Source organism: Perna viridis, chromosome 1, assembly GCF_037379345.1.
Source record: "Perna viridis isolate PV_CMFRI_1.1 ecotype Kerala chromosome 1, ASM3737934v1, whole genome shotgun sequence".
NCBI lineage: Eukaryota > Metazoa > Mollusca > Bivalvia > Mytilida > Mytilidae > Perna > Perna viridis.
The window spans coordinates 31,409,567-31,431,027 of NC_142445.1; the positions used below are offsets into that span (position 1 = coordinate 31,409,567).

The following is a 21,461-nucleotide window of genomic DNA, read 5'->3' on the forward strand; positions in this document are numbered from 1 at the left end:
GGAAATCCCAGTGTTTTCACAAGATAGGGGTATATTTAAAAATCATTATGGAGATTAGGCTTCACATCACAAGAAGCAAAATGCACCTATAAAATGTACAGAAATGTTTTTCCTTTCAGAAACTGTTTAAATTTTTTAAATAAGATGAGAACTTTTTTCACAGCACTATGAGGAACAGGGGTAATTTCTGCGTAGGACTATTTTTGCGTACGTTCCAAATGCTCATTGGTTGAATTGGTGGTCTGTAACCTAAAATTTGGACGGTTATAGGGTCGATATTTTATATCCTGGATTTCAGCGTGTTATGTAGCGTCGGTGGTGTAACGGTTAGCATGGTTGCTTTAAAGCGAACGATCCGGGTTCGACTCCCGGCCGACGCAAATACACAAGGTAGTACAATACAGTTAGGTCATTTCTGAAAATTTGGTCTCATTCTGTTGAAATAAAGCTGTTTTGAGAAATTTCTAGTGTTTTGTCATAAAAAAAGTGCATATTTTTGAAATCATCGGTGTGTGGAGGTTCAAGTCATTTATAAGTAATTTAGTGATTGATTATTGTCACAAAATCCAGTAGCCATGGTAACTTACTGAAAAAAATATTACTGAGGTTTAGTACAAATCAGGGGTGCCTTTCCAAAACTAACAGCCAATTACCATGTTTTATAAAATATCAGGCACTTAGACACTACTACAGGATAAAAGCATGCATGGAGTAGGTGGAAAGAGAGTAAAAATAATAAGACCCTTTTCGATTCATTCTGTCACAATTTTAGTTCCAAAAGTTCGTGCGAAATAAGGTATTTTGAAAATCAGCCATCTGATGCTGAGAAGAGAACCTAATACGGCAGGGGACTGAAACGTTCCGGATACCATTCTTCCTTTGAATTACACCTGTTTACCATTACATATATTACATCTGTCTATGTATAAATGCTTAACTACATTTAAACAATGTATCCACCAAAATTCAACTTTTAATTTTAAGTTTTACAAAATTTGACCGGGGTAACATCTTGCGCGAAACAGTGCGCCTTAATGTAACTGTATAGTGCACCCTAAGGCAACACTATACATGTAGGTCTATTTTAAAAATTGTGTCTCATTTGGTTGAAATAAACCTGTTCTGAGGCAATCAAAACAGAAATTTCAACTGTATTTGTGTTTTGTTTGTTGGTTTTTTTCCTAAAAAGTACATACTTTTCTTATCCCTAATTGGTTGAAGTTATTTTTAATTTAAAAGTGCATTAGTGAATATTGTCATAAAAAAAAACAGAAGCCATGGTAACCTGCTGAGTACAAAAATGTCACTTAGTTGTAGTACAAATAAGGGGTGCCTTTCCAAAACAGCCCAGGGGTGGGTCTAGGTCAGGGCGTGATGGACACACGCCCCCTCCCCTTTTCAAAGAAAAAAAAACAGGAAAAAACTATCGTAATCTGCATATATTGTAGAAACTAGCACAGGGATATAGCATGTTCGCGGGAGGTTGGAAATTTGCCAAAATAACAGCACCCTGTTCAATTCATTTTCTCGCAATATTAGTTTCTGAAGTTCGAGTGGAGTTAGGTATTTTGAAAACCAGCCAGTTGGTGCATGCTGAGGAAGGAACCTATGGTTGCACTATACAGATACGAATGAGGTGCACTGTTTCGTACACAAAGTTGACCCGGTCTAATTTTGTAGAACCCAAAAAATACAAGGTGAAACTTGGCTAAAATATAATGGTGGGTAGTAGAGCATTCATAGATAAATAGATGCAATACTTGTAAAACAAAGAAGTGTAAAATGCAAGCTTTAAGCTATCCGGAAAGATTCAGATCCTCGCCGGATTGGGTTCTCTCCCTTTCACTAGCTGGCTGTTTTTCAAAAGTGCAGCATTTCGCACGAACTTTAGGAATTAAAATATCATTAACAAATTAGCAGGAAAATGAACAGTATTTTTTTTAACAATACCACGCCTAAGCACGTTTTAAAGTTTCTTATAATTTGGAAATCTTGTTTTTTTAGCAGTTAATTTTGAAAAGGCACCCATAATTTGTTATGAATACCGATATATATATATATATATATATATATATATATATACACACACACACACACACACACACACACACACACACACACACACACACACACACACATATATATATATCATGGATCCCAATAATGTAAGGATTTGAAAATTATATACATTTGTTGGATTAGCTTGTTTGAATGTCTAAATATAGCTTTATTTCCACAAATTGTCATTGAATCATCTACAACAACCTATCTATAGAGTGGAACCTAATACGACAGGGGACTGGAACACTTCATTTATATTACACTTGTTCACATATATTACATACGTATGTATATTTCATCAATAAATCCACCAAAATTTGACTTTTAGTTTTAAGTTTTACAAATTAAATTAGAGCGGATCAATTTTCTGTACGGAACAGTGCGCCCTAATGTAAATTCGTTGTTCACCATACATTATTACTTTTCTTTTCACAAGAAAAAAGACACACCAGTGGCGGATGCAACGGGGGGATTTCGAAAGTTGACCCCCTCCCCCTTGTTTTACATTCTTTATTTTTGCAAAAATGAGCAAATAATAGGCTTGAAATCGATTTATTACTTTTTTGTATTTTTATCCTCCGTCCTGCACCAAGCCAGCATATCAGTAACTATTGGTAAAAAGCACAGTTCATGGAACTTCGTGAACTTTTAAAAAGTAATTGTTTTAAGCAGGACCAAATAAACTGTTCAGTTTCTGTCATTTTTAACTTTTCTATAAATTGAATTCTACTTTCTTTTTAAAGAAGTCATGGACCTCATACAGGCATTATAGACTACGTCTTTACAACACTGACATTTTCTGTTTCACTGTTCAAATTTGAGCAAGCGGATTTCCTTCCGGTTTTGCGGACCAAATGTACTTGGCACCGACTAAAAGCACGAACAATGCAATCAAGCCTCATAGTATTCAGTGATGTACAATTGACTGATTTTAAGTACACGAGATTAATATAAACACATCTCTTCAATGCAGGAAGGTATCGCACGGATCTCTGTCACATGAAAGACGACGTGCAAATGAGATCGCTGGTTTCATTATATGTTTAGATTCTCTTTCAGTTTCGAGGGATTTCTCCGCTAGAGATAGTTAAAATCTAAAATTTAACTGTCGAGAGTGGATAAATCCTTTAATCACAGAAAGAAATGAGAGAAAATCTGTTTCTCCCATGAATAAAACCATAAAAATTAAATTAAACACCCTAAATTCTTCCAACATCAACTACGTCATCAAGGACCTTCCCTCCAGTCATCAAGTCATTGCATCATCGATCATTAGTTGATGAAACACTACCAATTAATCTTTTGAATAACATTTGTAAATCAACAAGTATTTAATTGATCAACAATATGAATAACAACTGTAAACATGGTAAACATGGTAAGCGTGGTAAGCGTGGGAGTCTTTACGCGACAGTTTAATTTCCCTCTACATGGCGGGAAATTACAAATTTTTATATATATTCACTCCCTCGTGCGGTGCGAATGAAGCATATGAATGGGGAAAACACATACTTCTACCATCATACTTGGGCTTATTATGAAAAGAAATTCCCGTATGCGAAATCCGCCAGTATTGACATAATTTGGTAACTCAAGTAGAAGACGTAACGAAAAATGCACCAACACTTGTACACAATTCATGCGTGCTTCATGTTTTTATAATATCAGATCTATTGTCATATATCTTTATTGGGGTGGTAAGAAAATGTGTGTATATTCATTCGTAAAAATGACTTATAAATTACTGCAACTTAATTGAAAACTTAAAATGCAGGTGTTATAGGTTCCCGTACCTGGACAAAACAGGCACATTATCTGTCCACATATTGCACTTTTATGTGAGTACAGTTGGCCGATTTATGCTCTGTTAACATGTTCAGCAAACAAGGATGCTCGTATCGTTTGTAGAAATGTCATCATTTCCAAGCCTAAATTAACTATATGCAAGTTGGCGCGAAAATACAGGGCTTAAGCTGCACGATAGAACAGTCATGCTGATTGGTTAAAATTCTCACTTTAATTTCATACCGTGATTTAAAAGGAAAACTGTGTACACACTCTACACGTTGATGTATTCATAGATAGTTAAGAATGGGGAAACGGTCTCGGACCCACGTGGGGTCTGGGGGTAGGCCAGAGCGACAACAGAGCAGCCCAGACGCTAGTAGGACATACTTTGATTGAGTTCTTCGATCAGGTATCCCGAAGGCTGGGCTCCGATACCTCCAACTACAAACAGACATTTACTACCAGAATTCTCATAAGGGGCGGTCGTGCGAGATCTGTAAGGACAGTCAAGACCAAAAAAAGCAATCATTATCAGATACTGTACAACGAATTTGACATTGCATAAAATTAAGCAGTCTACAGTCTACAGGGGTGGAAAATGAGAGAAACTAACTCCTAGATTCTGGTATCTATTGTGGGAAGTCAACTACTCTGAATGGTGGACAACCATCTTGTGTGTCATACACGCCAAGAAGAGATATTTACTTAGATGCCAAAGGACATTCATCCAGTCAGTTGGTCGCAGATGCCAGTTTTATGTATAAAACAATCATTTTTAGGGCTATCTAATATATATATTTTTTTTAAATATTATTTTGCTGTTGAAACAAAGAACAAAAACAAACATAACACAAAAAGGGGTCCCTTAGTTAAACGCCCATACAGGGGCGGGTCCAGACACTTAGAAAAGGTAACAGCCGGGGATCCTCGGAAAAAGGGGGTGCTAGGACCATTTTTTGTCAAATTTACAAAATGAAAATGACAAATTTTCCGCAAAAAATTGGGGCCAACCCCCTGAATCCGCCACTGACATATACAAGTAAACGATGTGTACAAATTTTTTTAGAGTTGTGATTAATTTCTAACCCCCTATTTTTATTAAATGTCAAACTGTATTAAGTAAAAGCTAAGCCCGGTACTTTACAATGCATCTCAAAATAACAGTCTTTTGCTTATAAATTCCCTTAAACTTGCTCATTGCTCAAAGAATAGACACCATAAACAAAAATGGAATACGTGTACATATACTACGTTATTAAGTACTTGAAAACTTCTCATTCAGCCTCTGTCACGGTCGCGCCTCCATATACTTTTTTCAGCCGTCGGATCGCCATACAGTAATTCTTAAACAGCATCACTTATCTATAGTGACATGACCATCGAAATCATTCATTAGATACTTATACTGATATTTTAAAAATGCATCGGTAAAGAAGTAGTCCGACATATCCGGGTTTCTAGTTGATGTGTGCTTGCACGAAAAAAAAATCATGCACTATAGTGGTGGGCTAGCAGCTTGTGTGACCAAGAAGGGATTTACTTAGGCGCAACAAGAAATGGAGTTTAATTTTCTACACCACAATTTATATTCATGTCCTGAGACAAGATATTTCTGCCTACAGAGCAACTTGGTTCTATGACCCAGGTGGTGGAATGGGGTACCCCTGGCATGCTACAGGCTGGGGTCTTCAGGTCATAATACAGAAAATTTGACCGCAAACCAAAGTGGTGCACCGTGTTGGGAAAAATGCCACGTTCATCGCCCGTTTAAAAACCCTGCTGTGGTATTCCACAGGAGAAGCATCGGCTTCGCTACAAGAGGCTAAATTGCCCAACCCTACCAACTTCTCCCAATATCCAGTGGCAATCGAAACTCGTCGACTCTTTTATCCTTTTGGCATATCCTATTTTTCCTCATGATTTTCATGTTAATCGCCCAGATATATCTGAAATATTGCTGCATGTGCTCTAAACACCAATCAATCAATCAATCAATAAATCAATATTTTTTATTCGTGTCACACGCATTATATTATTAAGAATACTGCAATACTGTCGATTTTGTCTGCCAGATACATTTAGAATGTTTGTTTTGAAACACAATACCATAAACACATTCACAAAAATAAACCTACACGCATTTATAAGTCTGCCAAACGTATTGCGAAGATGTAAACAAGCATTCTCAATATCAAAGAATATACTACCATTGTTTCATCAAGACTGATCTTGTATCATTATTACGCAAACTGGTGCATCTACTGCGTAGATCGAAGTTAATTCTTCACCCACGTGTATTTAACAGAAATCAGGGGAAAATTAAGTTGCCAAAAGCTTGTGAATCTACACATATATGAAATTCTCAATTCACGGATATGTTCTGTAACATTTCTGTAGCAATTCTGTCATTTTAATTTATCATACAAAAAGCGGAAGCTATTTCATAAAAAGTTTGTGATTTATAGCCTAACAAAGTGATTATACACGCATACTGTGTTAACCGTTGAAAACTCGGGCCACGATTGTAATGAAATATGCTCGTCACTTCCCCTGAAGAAGTGGGCAACTTGGACATGATTACTACTACCCAACTGGATGCAGAACGCTACATGTACTGACTTGGTGAACAATGTACGGCACAAGTTGCTTATCTGCTTACATTGTACCACACTCACTACGTGTGTCTGTTTCTTTGTAATTGTGTTTGTTTCTTTGTTATAATTGTTGTTTTTGCATGCCTCGCATAAATATTATTTTTAATTGCCTGTTCCTTTTGTTTTCTACTTTCCTGCATGTCTTCTTATTTTTTCTACAGTAACACATTATCAAACGTTAACAATGGATTGCTTCTGTGATCTCTATATGTACTGTTTAAGTGTAAGTTCTTGTCAGAATCAGGCAAAATGGTAAAAATCAGAAACGTGCACGTCAAAATCCCACCGATCTGACAATGTAATTTCGCTCAAGAATCTTTCTCTATTTGGAAATGCCATTATTTGGTCTCTACGTCACTGGATTTGCTTAGAAATGTTTCAATAGAATGTTTAAAAAAATGAAGTTTTCGACAGATTTGTCTGCCCTTGAAATATTCATTTTCAGTGTAATTCAATGAAATTATAATCCAATCAACCAAAATAAGATGGAAAATCTTGTCTGTTTACCCTGATTCTGATGGTTCAATTAATCAAATTCATCATACAAAATGATGGTTTTTTCATGCCATATTACACCCACTGCCTGATTCTTACAGAGACGACAGTCAACTTTTGTTACTTTGTATGTGTGATTTTAGTTATTTTATGTTCTTTGTTGTGTGTGTCTGTTTTCCATGTCTGGTCTTTGTCCCTGGATTACATTCTTTTGATTAGAAAAGCAGAGGACGCTTACCCTACCGGTGCTCCTGGTCCATGCTCCCAGTTTTTAGTGGAGTCCGAGTTGCTCCTTTGCTTTTGTTACTTTGTATGTGTGATTTTAGTTATTTTATGTTCTCTGTTGTGTGTGTCTGTTTTCCATGACTGGTCTTTGTCCCTTGATTACATTCTTTTGATTATCGCTATAACCTTCGTTCCCTTGATTGCTCCTTAACTACCGTTATTATAATACATAATTTGCATTTGCGCCGATAAAAATATATTTTTGCTCCACTAATTGAATGTCATTTGTGTGCTGTTTTATACGTGAAATATGGATAAACATGTATACAATGTACATTTTTACCTTTCCTTGCTTATTGTGTTTAACACGGCTTTAAATATTCTAAAAAAAATTATTCATTAATCCATAAACAGTAGCACTGTTATAACTAAAATAAACTTTATAGAATTGTATCTTAATCATGTAATGCACTGCTCATTTAAAATGGCATTTACAACTTTGTTACCGAGCCGAATTTCGGTACCAAATTCCTGTCGACTCGGGTGTGTTTCATCTTAAACATGATTGTAGATTATTCTTATGTTTCATCAATATGTAGTTCTTGATAGAGGTTCCTCATACTTTGTAAAAATAATTCCAAATCATCTTCCAATTATGCTGAAGATGTTTTTTTTTTAAATGCTGAAATTTTTGAACGACAACATTTGTCTTTTTTTTGTATTCGTCCAGTGTGGTGGACGCGTTTTCCAACAAACGATCGGCATTCCAATGTTAACCAATTGTGCTCCTCTACTTGCTGACCTAACTATTCCTTCACTCTTATGAGGCTGACTTATTGATGGTCTGATCCAAAAGAAGGAACATCATTTAGCTAGATCCTCTAATCTCAGTTTCCGCTATATAGATGACGTATTATCCTAGTTTCGGGAATTTGATACATCGCATCTACCCCCAAAAAAAACTTGAGATAAAGGATACTACATACACTGTGAAGTCAGCCTCATATCTTGACATATACAATGTACTTAGAGATCGATGGTAAAGGAAAACTATTGACAAAACTATACGACAAACGCGATGACTTTTCATTCCGTATTCTCAACTTTCCTTTCATCTGTGGCAACATCCCTTCAGTACCTGCGTATAGGGTGTTTATATCACAACTCATACGTTATGCCAGAGCTTGCCGAACCTACACAGACTTTTTGTATCGCGCTAGAACTCTAACAAATAGGCTTCTGAAACACGGTTAAGTTGCTACAAGATGGAAGTCACCACTACAGAAGTTTTATTGTCGTCATCGTGAACTCGTTACGGTGTATCCATCTGCACAATGAAAACTGATTTGTTCATCGTGTCATAGTTTTCCTTTCCTTTTTCTTCTACCCTGGACTTAACTTTTTATGAAAAATTCGGCGGGCGTTTTCAGAAAAGCAAAGGACGCTTACCCTACCGGTTTATCTGTTCCATGCTCCCAGTTTTTAGCGGAGTCCGAGTTGCTCATTTACTTTTGTTACTTTATATGTATTATTTTAGTTACTTTGTGTTCATTGTTGTTACACGGACTTTAACATAACTTGCATGAATTTCTTGTACAATGATCACAGGGTTTTGCTCCCAATATCAAATTTGCAGCCCGAATACTATATAAACACGTAAACTAGTCGTACTGCATATTTTGTAATGGGTGCAAACCCCTGTGCGTCGATATACCTGTATTCGCATCAAAAGCTTTCAAGTCTTCTCTTTGTCTCAAGTTATAATCATTTTTTTCTGAAAGACCACGACTATTCTTCTCCTAAATTATTCTATAATAACAGACCGTTAATAGACATTTCATACATGTTTATTTGAACTTATGAACTGATACATGTAACCATTATCCTGTTAGGAAATAATTGTTAAAGCATAGACCTGTAACTAAAGGTCCCTGGTTAAAGTAAACATCTTTATTATTGGCGCAAAAGTAACAAAATAGATAATTTTCAAAATCGGCACAAATGACGTATGTTCAAATATTTGATTAATCAAAACTGTCATTCTGGGTAGAGGATCGAATTTTGCGTATTGTAATTAGACACTTTCACCGTTATTTCTGTTCTGTGCACGAAATAGTCGCATTGAATTTTTTAGGCAAATGTCGGTTCAGGTAATTAATTGATGGAACTGGGAAGTTACTGCAGCAGGTAGGCAAAACAGAGTTCTGTGAATAGATGATATTTAAAGACTGACTCTTAACGATCTGAGACCAAGCCTGGTACTCAATGCATTTTTTCTTTCGTGCATGTTAGAGCAATGACGACACGAACAACAGTACAGTAGACGAGTGTAGACATAATTTTATTTTTTTTTTTCAGTTCTAGCGTTCCCTCGCTATTGAAGATCATACGCCGAGGTCTGATATGAATTTACAAATAAGGAAAGGTAAAATATGACCCGTTGAATAAATTAGTTTTCATGGTGCAGATTGATACACCATAATGATCCACGAGTTCATGATAACGACCATAAAATTTAAGTAGTGATGACTTCAATCTAATAGCAACATAACCCTGTTCCAGAAGCCTATTTGTTAGAGTTCTAGCATGATACAAAAAGTCTGTGTAGGTTTGGCAAGCTCTGGCATGGCATATGAGTTGTGATTTGAACACTCCATATGCAGATGCTGAAGGGATGTTGCCACAGATGAAAGGAAAGTTGAGAATACGGAATGAAAAGTCATCACGTTTGTTGTAAAGTTTTGTCAATAGTTTTCCTTTACCATCGATTTCTAAGTGTAGGTCAAGATATGAGACTGACTGCACAGTATCTTAAGTTATGAAGGCTATGGATAGAAGATTTAAAGAATGGCTTGTTCTGTGACCAGCACCTTGATTACCTCTACTCTATTTGCTGATATGTACTGCATTGGTAGTTTATTCCGTTGTGTAATTGTATTGGGAAAGAACGAGTGTATGTATCAGTCTTTTGATGTCTGAATTTGCTTGATTGCTGTGTCTTGTTCTACTGTCTGATGGAATGAGTAAATTTGATGTTGGTACTGCTACAATATTACATGTAATACAGTATGAATAATTTTACAGAAGAAAACCAATCTATATCTTAAACATCTGACTTGTAAAGGATACCAATTTAAAATTGAAAGCATGTCTGTGACTGAACTCGTACCGGTTGTAGGTGAAGAGGGCTGCTCGTCTTTGAACTTTTTCTATTTGTGCTATATGCTGTTTTTGATGAGGGTCCCAAATAGTTGATCAATATTCTAATTTTGGTCTTGCTAGAGCTTTGAATGCATGCGCTTGAACTTTTCCTGATGATATTTTGAGATTTCTTCTGAGGAAGCCTAAAGATTGATTTGCTTTTGTAGTCATGTTGTTGATATGCTTATCCCATTTTAAATTTGATTGTAGAGTTATGCCTATATATTTTGTTTCGTCAACTTTTTCCAGAGAATGGCCATGAAGTTTACAGGTATATGTTATGGGTTTTTGTTTTTTAGTGACACTGAAAACATTTAATACATCTGTCAGGGTGAAAATGCATGAGCCAATCCTGCTCCAACCTGCCAGCAGAGTTCAAGTCTTCCTGTAGCTTTTGACAATCTTCAGGATTTTTTTTTATTTCTTTATAGATTATGCTGTCATCTCTGAATAATCTCAGTATACTGTATTGCATGTATTCAGATAGGTCATTGATGTAAATAAGAAATAATATGAGACCAAGGACAGTGCCTTGAGGGAATCCTGATGTTACTGGTACATGTATATTACTTGATGTTTCTCCCTCAAGGACTATATTTTGTGATGTTTTGTAAGAAATTGTTTATTCAGTTAAAAGCATTGCAATTAATTCCATAGTGACTGATTTTATAGAGGAGATATTGGTGTGAGACTTTGTTGACTACCTTGGCAAAACCCATTATAATAATATCTGGTTGAATGTTGTTTGAGACTTTTGACAGGTGTTGAGTAAGTGAAGTTAGTTTTCTGTGAAAAACTGAGTAAATCATTGTAGATAAATATTTTAAATGAAATGATGACTGTCTCAGATCGTTATATTGGTAGTACATGTAGTATGTACATGTATATATTGTATATTTTTGAACAGACATGCTTGTAGTTACAATGATTGTGACACTATACAGCCCAGTCCAGATATTCATGACATTTGCTGATGCATATTTTATCTGATGTTTATGGGTCACTAACATCAAAGGGACGTGACCAAGCAAAATAAAAATGAGCCTCCAAAGATGGCATAATTATTTGGATAAAGTGCTGAGGCATTTTTTATTTGATGTTTATGCCTCACTAACGTCAAAGGGAGGAAACCAAGCAAAATATGAATTAGTCTATTAAGACAGCGTACATATACAGTACAGCTTGCAGCATAGTCTTATAAATACCTGGAATCCAATGCCAGGTATTTATTGTGGTGTCTTCCTGATTGTCCAAAATTTGAAAATTACGGGTTAAAAAAGGGTAAAAAAATGTTGGACAATTGGGAATGTTTTGATAAGAATTATACATGTTGGTTAATTAGAAAATATATTGATAAAGATAGTTTTGAGGTTCTAAAAGGGGTGTTCATTAAAAGAAAAAAATAAACTAGTGCCGTTTTAGGTTTGTGATGTTAGTGTGTTTTCTGTTTGTCTTAGATTTTGTTTGTTTGTTTGGTTTTTTTTTTTTTTTGTGTCGTGCATGTGTCCTTTCCTGAATACTTCATATTTTAAGATTAAAATATCCAAAACAATATTATAAGAAATATATGTTTCATATCAAAAGTACATGTATCTTCCATTTATTTTCGAAAAAAAAATATTTAATCTACATGTATATTAATATTTATTTATTATTTCTTTGTTTACAATACAAACTTCTTGCTACCCTCAAATTATTATGATGAACATACATGGTTTAATTAACGTCAATTAAAGTAGGAGAATCAGAACTCCATAATTTTAAAATGTTGGATGATCAGGAATTAACCTGTATTGCTTATAGTCTCTTAATTAACAGGACCCCATTCCATAGCACACCATGTGGTTCCAATATACACAGGATGTGACAAACTTTTTAAGTTTTACTGGTTGAGATTTTCTGAGAAATTTAGATTCTGAGTATCCTTAAGTGTTAAAAATAGTAATGTCACTTATCTTGCTGAACTTAAAAATAATGGTGTTACTTATCTTCAATTTTCAGATATATACAAGTGTACTGTATTTATCACTCTTTGTTAAAAAAAGTCTTAAAACCTAGGCATCCCTCCTCTCAGACCCCAAACTGCCCATCAAAAGAAGGCAACAATTAATATCAGTAAATATTATCTTAATTTCAAACCTAATATTGATGCGCACATTACGCACTTTTCATTTTGGTATATATTAATTTTTTTTTTCAATTTCATTTTGAGAACAAATTGCAAAACCAAACCCTTTACATTTGTAACTTTTTAAATCAGTTTTAACTTTTCTATTTTAAATTGAATAAATAAAAGCATTTGTTTGCATTGGAAAAAATAGCAAAAGTACAACTTTTTGTGATTTATATAAATTATTTTAACTTAACGATTATCCAGTAGCCTGGCTGCATAATAATCAAGGTTACATTCATTTCTTCCCATGTTTTTGTCTTAAAATACTTATCATAACTCAATAGAAATTCACTAATTACCTATTTAACTTATCTAATTGGACCTCTTCAGTGAACAGGAAAAATTTACATGCGATACCACAACTATCTTTTAATTAAAGAGTTGTGCCAGGTATGCCATGTATTGGAGGTATACCTGGCATTTATCAGACTATGCTGGGATCTGTACTGTACATGTAATTATTTGAACTATAAACATGTATAGCCACATTACAAAAAAATGTATGTTGATAGATATGTATATATGTACATGTACATGTATGATATACATGCAAAGCTGCTAACACTCCTGTGTTCTGCAGATAACCCTCCCATTCATTTTATGGGAGACTCATAACCAACCTTTGAAAAATAATTTTGTCCATGTTTGACAAACCTCACCTATGGAACATTTCATTCAGGAGATTCTCCCCCATTGATACTGTCTCTGTAAAAGCAAATTGTTGATGAAAAATTTCTATTAATTAGCATTTTTCACAGAAAATGAAGTAGTTTTAACCAAAACCTCTCACACATCTTACATTTTGATGCAGAACATTCTCAAATTTTTATTGATTTTGTGGGAGTCTTTCCTTGATGTACATGTAGGAGGGTTAACATGTTCAAAGTTTCTTCCTGCATGATTGCCTGTGATCATTTTTTTTTCTGTTGCTGAGCTTGAGTTACAGTTTCTGGTAGCCTATCATTTTACAGGACTGGCAAACAAAATTTTCTAGAATTTTAATTAATAATCCACATATTATGCTTTGATAATATTTTGAAATATTTAATATGTAATAATACAAATATATACATGTATAGTGTAAAATGAACCTGGCTCATCATTAAAGTGATGGAATTATTTTCAAAATGCTGAGCCTGGATCAGCATTTATCAGTGTATGCTGCAAGTTGTTCTGTAACTATCTTGTTGGAATTTTAAAAAATTCTCTCAGTTTCATCATATTTTCACACAGGATTGCTAGAAAATGTATGTGCATGTATGTTGCAAAATATTTGATTTACAAATGTAGGTGGCTAGTGATTTAATGGTAGACTTGTGTCTTTTGCTGAATCATTTCTTTTAAAATGTACATTGTAGTTGGCTATAAGCATGCTGAAGTTAGTACATAATTTTTCTTGTACATGGGAACATGCAAGTGAATCAAAATGCAAAACATTTTAAGGGCATACATTTTTACAAGACTGAAGATGCATATACTTTGTATACGTACATGTACATGTGATAAAATAATGTTTTTTACATCATCAACATGTATAACACAAAACCTGAATACATGTACAAATGAAGCTACTTGACCAATTTTTCTGATGATGTGTGAACCTACAATGATCGACTCATAGCTTTATCAGTCTGATTGCAGGCCAGTTTCAAAGCTGTTTTCCAAATCAATGTGTTAAAACCTGATAGGACCTTTGCAAAATTCAATATTCCACTTTTGATGTTATTCTGACAGCTTTGGTAGTAGGTGCTTAAATTTTCTTTTGAAACCCAATGGGAAGTCATGTTATGGTCCATATCTCTTATTCTGTCAGTCTGTTCTGCAACACATTTTTTTCGTAATTAAATTCTCAGCTTCTGTAAATCACAGGATATGTATTTTATACAAAGCTTTGTATTGCTATACTTTATCACTGGATGCTTTTTCTTACCCATATGACTTCTACATCCTACTTCCTAATAAAACAAGAGTTTTCCTTATACATGTACTTGTACAGTGGTTTTACATGTATACACAATTAACATCACATTCATACCAGCTACTTTTAATCACAGGTTGCTGATATATTGCACTAAGCTTTTTAAAGAGAATGTGTTTTCCTACTCATATGACATCTACTTCCTGCTTGCCAAAAAGAAAAAAAATGAACTTTGTTTATATCATGATGGAAAGCAGGGGCATCATTAGTGAGCTGTCACTCAAAGATTTCTTGTCTTTGTCATTTTCTGTGATTGGATTATAATTTTCAAAATAGGTAATTTTCAAATTCTTTGTATAAAAATTTGATTTTAATGGACATTTTCAATTGGATTATCATAATTAGAGCATGACCCCCTCTGATCCCTACTCTCTGCAATCTAGGTAGGGATGAACAAGTATGGACCTCCATAGCTAATCCACTTTAGGTTTCTTATTGACTGTTGATGTTTCAAGAAACCTTTTAGTATCTTTAGCCAGTATAGGCCTAGGTGTTTTCAAAAGTATGAAAATGCCACTATACCTTTTCGGTAATCTTTGAAAGTATTTACTATTTTTGCATTTAGGTGCATTTGTTGCATTTCACCATATCCATTTTATTTTCATTAGTTGAAACTTTTAAATGAGATGAAATGTTGTCTGCTATGACCTTCACAATTATCCATTTTGATTCTGCTCAGGCGTCTTCTTTGATGAAACATTCCCTTGAAATCTTATGGGTAGCTCATTTTGGTTAATATCTTCAAAATAGGTTATTACTGTTTCACTAACATTTAGGTTACATCTAGGGAAGCCATTAAGGCTTGTTTGAGCCTTTAGTTACATATGTATTTGCCTAAGAGCAATGGCAATAATGAATTACATTTTATCTAACAGAGAAAAAACATCTGCATGGATACATTGTACATTTTGATGTCATTCACATGTATTGTAATAAATGTGGTACATTTCTCCACATCTGACAGAATATTTCAGAAGTAATTAGTTATATTCTTAAAATAAATTCCTAATGAATTTATAACATTCATGGTATTCAACTCTGTTCATTATTTCCTACTTACATGAACAATGTAGATGCATCAATTTGTACAACTATATATATCCTAATTAGTTTTTGTGATGTTTATTTCTTTTCATCTCTAAAATGGATAGTTACGTGTCTTGTAGTTGTACAATATATTTTAATCATTTGGGGTTGTGAGGGGGTGGTCATACATATTTGCTCAAATTACATGTACATGTCCCTATACTTTTTCATCCCATTTAAAAACTTTTTTTGATTGGAAGTTTAGCAAACCTTCTATATGACCTTCCATTATAAGACCCATTTCCCCACCCATCCCTCTTTCAACTGACAGTAAGAGAGGGATGGGAGGGGGAATGGGTGACATAGTGAAGGTTTTATGCTTGTCTGAAAATAGCCTAGACTGGAACCATATTTTTCATTTTCAGTAATAAAGAATAAATAGACAATAACTGTGCCCAGATTAAAAAAACAAAAAACAAAAATCTGAGTGCTGAGCCATTATACATGTTTCAACTTAATTTGTGTGGTTATTATCTTCACATTGCAACATAGAAGTTAGATAAAATACTTTTTTCCATTTTTGAGTTATGGGAAAGGGGGATTTCCAATATTATTACAATAACTTCAAGCTTCAAGCAATCTTCACGAAACTTGGAACTATTAAAATGTTTAATTTTTATTTACTTTTTTTAGCTCCCTTTCGATTTTATACAATTTGTCATTTTTTTTAGATTAATTTTTGAGGAATGGGTCCTAATTCAAACAAAAATGGAGAAATTTCCTGTTTTCCATCTATAACTCAAAACTCTTCTACCAAATACTGTGACATTGAGAAATATTACTTTTGTTTGATTTAGGTTTTTGATTTTCGTTTATCATATCCTCCAAAAATTTAATTTTGGGAAATAATATACCAATCAGGTTGTCCGTCCTTCTGTTTATCTGTCCATGTAATCTTGTAGAAGTCTTATTGCAAGTAAAGTCATTTGACCACTTTCATTCTGGTCAATATCTCATCCTGTGTCTCATATATTCATTCACAATTGAAATTCAGACGTGTATCAAGCTTGAACTTTGTGTCCATATTTATCCCATTTGCTCTGGGTTCACCTCTGTGAAGCATTTTATTAACCACATATACCTAACAATGATTTTGACCTCAAGGGAGTGACAATCTGGCAACTTCAAAACAATGTAACATTTGTAAGATCACAATAAAGAATTATATATTGTCAGTAGCTGTATATCACTTGTAAAGAAAGTCAAGTATAACAAATGCAGTATATACATGTATATATAATTATAATTAATCAGTATCCCAGGCAGCAAATAAGAGGTACATGTACAATTTATCACTCACAGCAAAACGATTTATACAAAGTTACGAAAGTAAATGGGCAACCCACACTCTACTAAAAACTTGGATTATGGACCAGATGCAATGTTGGGGTAAGAATCCTCTGCTTTTTCAGAATCAGCCACTGAGTTGATCATAAAATGTCATGTTTGTGGAAGAAGAAAGAGGAAGGGATATCTATGGCATGGTGAACAATTTGTTCTTCTGGTGCAGATAGATAAATCATAAGGATCACAAGTTCATAATGACATTCATAAAACTTTAATATGTAGCAACAAAAGGTTGTTCTAGAAGTCTAGCATGGAACAAAATGTCTTCATAGTTAAGACAAGCTCTTGCATAACATATGAATTATAATATGAAAACTTTATAGGCAGGTTAATATGAAAGGCAACTTCTAAATTAATGTAAATATAGAAATATATGTTAATAGATATTCCAAGACAGCACTACATGTATATTAACTAATTCTAGGACTTATTTTTTTTAACAGCTTGGAGCTAGCTCTTCTGTATTTTTTATTTTTTTCTCAATTTTCTTTTTTATCCATAATTGTACTGTTTCCTCTTAGAGATATAAAGTTTTGGGGTTTTATTCAAAATATATGTATGAATAAAAACATTTACTGCATATGTCATGACTTGAGACTGTTTTTTTTACCACCCCCCCTCATTTTTGTAGAAAATTTTGGCAAAAATGAACAAATAATAAGGCTGGAACACCCCCCTCCCCTTTTAAAATAAAATCTGGATGCACCCCTTCTGTGTATTACTTCAAATCTAAGCTTCTCTCTTTAACTATTCAATTTGTAAAAATACAACATATTTTGTACCTTAGCATGTAGCCTTACTATAAATGATTATTCTACATTTACCTTTTTCGGTTTGATTAAAAACTTATTGATTTTTTTAATAAAATACCAGAAGAACTAAGAATAATAGAAAATGAAAATTTGAAGTGAATAATCCATACATGTGGTCATGAAAATTCCATATTCTTAAAATTCAAATTAAGAATTTACCATGCTGATTATGATCAAAGCCTTCCAATATATACACTACATGCACATCAGTGAAAATTTTACACATTTTGGGTTGAAACAGGCCATTTTTGGTACATTTATTTGGATTCACATTAATCTAAATAAAAGAAAAGTCAAATATTTATGTATATATATTTATTATTACAGGAGTGCTTTTAAAGATGTGATGATGTACAAGACTGAATAAAAAGATCTTCAAAATGTCTGCCACTATACTTCATTTTGGGGACATTGTATCTCTGTATGCAGAAGGAAATGTAAATGGATTTATCTCAACTTTAGGGTAAGTGTTTATTGAGATGATCATCACAATTCATTTTAAATGCTGTGCTGTTTGATCAAGTTTCATAGGTCTGCAATAAATATTTGAAATTTGGCAGCTTGTCAATCTCATCAGTTGATATTGTTTAATGACAATATACAAATTTGAGGTTATTGCTATTAAATTAAATATTTACCCTCACCCACTCTTGTTTTCACAAGATATTGGTACCGAAAGGACCTGTCTGATTTTAATGTTTGCTGCCATATGTTGAAAATGTTGTAAAAGAATGTATTATATATTTTACTTTTAACTAATATACATGTATTCAAGGGATTTATATATGAATTGGCCAACTTTTTAAAAATTATTCCCTGTAGGTTTTTTCCCCTTCCTTCAGTTAAGCTTTTTTGATATTTTGATTAGTAGCTTTCAATGATTTAATAAATACTAAATAAAATCCCTTATTTTAAGCCAACAAAGAAAACAAATCACAATAAACATTTATTGAAAAAAAAATTGTTTGCATAAAAGTAGCAAAGGTTGATAACCTTTCCAGAATATGCAAATGCCTCCTTGTATTTTGCTCAATATCAGGATTAGCCAATGGTGACCATCTGGGAGACACTTACAAATATAACTCCTGCATGAGTCCCACAATTTTATCAACTTTTACATTGTGTAAATACCAAATTGTTTATGTGCCTTTTAAGAAATGGTTGCTCAATCAAGCTAAAAATTAGTCAAGGATTAGTTAGACCATTATAGAGTACATGGACATGCAGACCAAGAGCCTACATTATTTGTACATGTGTATAGGCTAGAAAATATTTGATGTCCTTTACATGGGTTTCAGTTATACACTAATTACTAATTGCCCTGAAAATATCATGCCTTGCAGTGGGAAAATTTTATGGGGACTTATTCCACAGTGATCTGTTGATTTAAAAATTTGTGTAAGACTGCTGGGTACATCTATTTTTGTTTCTATTCTTACTTAAACTTCATTGGTCGAATTACATGTAGTTTGTGTGTGAGTCAGGCAGGTAAAAGACTGACACAAATGTCTGCTGAAATTGATAAAATGTCTGACATGGGTTGTCAAAATTTCCTGACCTTTGTGTGTGACTTTACCCTCCATACTTTGTTTTCAGCAGGTATTAAATCCAGTTTTCTTATCAATTTAGCCTATAACATCTTCATTTGTCACATATAAACTTCTTAATACAAAATGTCACAAACTTAAGAAGTCTTGTTATGAGACTTCTCTCTTCCTAATATGTTTTATTTATGAGTATAATTTGCTGAAGGACTGCACATTCTATTCCTGTACTTCGATGCCATTTAAAATATAGAGGGAATTAATGAGGAGAATTCATCCTGTAAATAGATTACCTACTGCTAGAATGGTTGAATCAATATGTCGTGAGGAGTACTATTGAAATAATTCCCATTAAATCCTATTAAGGTATATTGATGTCATTTATCTCCATCAATCTTATTAATAATGAAGCTAAAGAGTTCAATACCCTTATTTCTGGATATAAGGAAGAAAGGCATGAAAATACTGGTTAGATATTTGAAGTACCAGTAGTTACTGTGTTATTTTAAAGCCTATTACACTGTGATTTGTCACATAATCTTTTGACTATTCTACACTTGGTAGTCAGCTATTTTGGATGAAAACCTGATAAACTTGATGAACACAATTGGTCATGAAAGCTAGCACATTTGATATGACATAATACATGATATTTACTGCAGTGTATATGTTATTCTGAAATCCTTTTTTAGGAAGAAATTTTGGCAATCTGTAGTAATAATTTTTTGGGGTACATGAAATATGAAGAACAAAATAATCTGTTACTTCAGTTACATCTATATTATGTGGGTAGATTCTAAACTAAAATGTAACAAAATATACAATAAGTTTTACCCATACAGGGTTTTAACCATCCAACCAAATTACCGTAAAATCCAATATGTGATTTCTACAGTTGTGTTCAGAAAGTAATTGTTATGAGCTTACAAGGGCATGTAGTGGGGCAAAGGAGGACGCTGACCATGCTTAGTACCTCTTTTGGTGTTCCCAATTTTTTCTGGATACATTACAATGGTTAACTTTTATACATCTGAGCTTGAGTCACATTGGCAATACTTATTGTTTAGAAGTCGTTTCTGGAATGTTACTCAAAACTGAAAAATGTATTCCTTGCATTTCAGTCTAGTTGATGACAGATGTGTTGTACAAACTGAAGCTGATGCTGGGGATTTGAGTAGTCCCCCGAAAAAGTTCCGAGGTAAGAAGGTTCACTAATTGTTGTTTTAATAGTAAAAGAAGATGTTGAGAGAATACCAATGGGGAAATAGCTCCAATAAAAATGTGGGGCCAAAATTGTAACAATAGGACATTTTCAAGCCATTAGTGTTTAGTAGCTAGCATTTATGTCAAGAATAAAAAGGTAATTTTCCAGGATTAAACCCTCTTGCTAGTGGGTGAAAGAAAAATCAAGGGAACCATGATTCTATTGGAAATCAAAAGAATGCAACACAGGAACAAGGACACACAAAGAGAAACCACACACACACACAACAAAGAACAAAGTAACCAGAATAACATGTACAAAGAAACAAATAAGCAACTTAGACTCCACTGAACATTACATAACAACAAAACAAATACTGGTACAGACTTGAAACAGCTACATCTGAATCAATTCTTGATTGCACAATTTACAATGGGGAGGTTGACAATGTGTTTTATGAATATGATTTCTTCAATAAAAAAATGTGTCTGATTCTATGATTTGTAATAATAATTTTGTATGAAGTGGAAGTATGCACAAAGTGAAATTCTATATACATGTAAGGTTAAGAATGTGTGATAAATCGGAATTTCAGCATTAGATTCAAAATTCAATTTCTGAGTTGTTTTTAAAATCTTGTGTAGCATGCCTTGGTATAATTTTATAATTGGAATTTAAACATTGTTTGTTTCAGACTGCCTATTTAAGATATGTCCTATGAACAGATATTCAGCTCAGAAACAGTTTTGGGTAGCACATAGATCTGGAACAACAACCACCACCTGTCCAGATACTGTATTACTGAAAAAGTTACATGTAAGATACTGATAAAATTACATGTAAGCGAATGGTAAAGTTGTTTGTAAGTGACTGATTAAGTTACGTTGTACATG

At 33.7% G+C, this 21,461-nt stretch overlaps 1 protein-coding gene across 6 annotated transcripts in view; it reads left to right on the forward strand.

Moving 5' to 3' along the window:
- The first annotated feature begins 9,309 nt into the window (after positions 1 to 9,309).
- The window catches only part of LOC148628370 (inositol 1,4,5-trisphosphate-gated calcium channel ITPR1-like), an 85,185-nt gene continuing 73,033 nt past the window's right edge, over positions 9,310 to 21,461 (forward strand). For 4 of the 6 annotated variants that reach the window (XM_088586180.1, XM_088586205.1, XM_088586198.1 and 1 more), the window contains exons 1-4: positions 9,310 to 9,410; positions 18,148 to 18,283; positions 20,486 to 20,562; positions 21,263 to 21,384. In XM_088586180.1, coding sequence (XP_088442306.1) covers positions 18,201 to 18,283; positions 20,486 to 20,562; positions 21,263 to 21,384 — 282 coding nt within the window. In that variant the 5' untranslated portion in view covers positions 9,310 to 9,410; positions 18,148 to 18,200. Of the gene's footprint in view, positions 9,411 to 9,581; positions 9,649 to 14,709; positions 14,852 to 18,147; positions 18,284 to 20,485; positions 20,563 to 21,262; positions 21,385 to 21,461 lie in introns of those variants that run through there. The other 2 variants (XM_088586185.1, XM_088586191.1) reach the window with 2 other exon arrangements.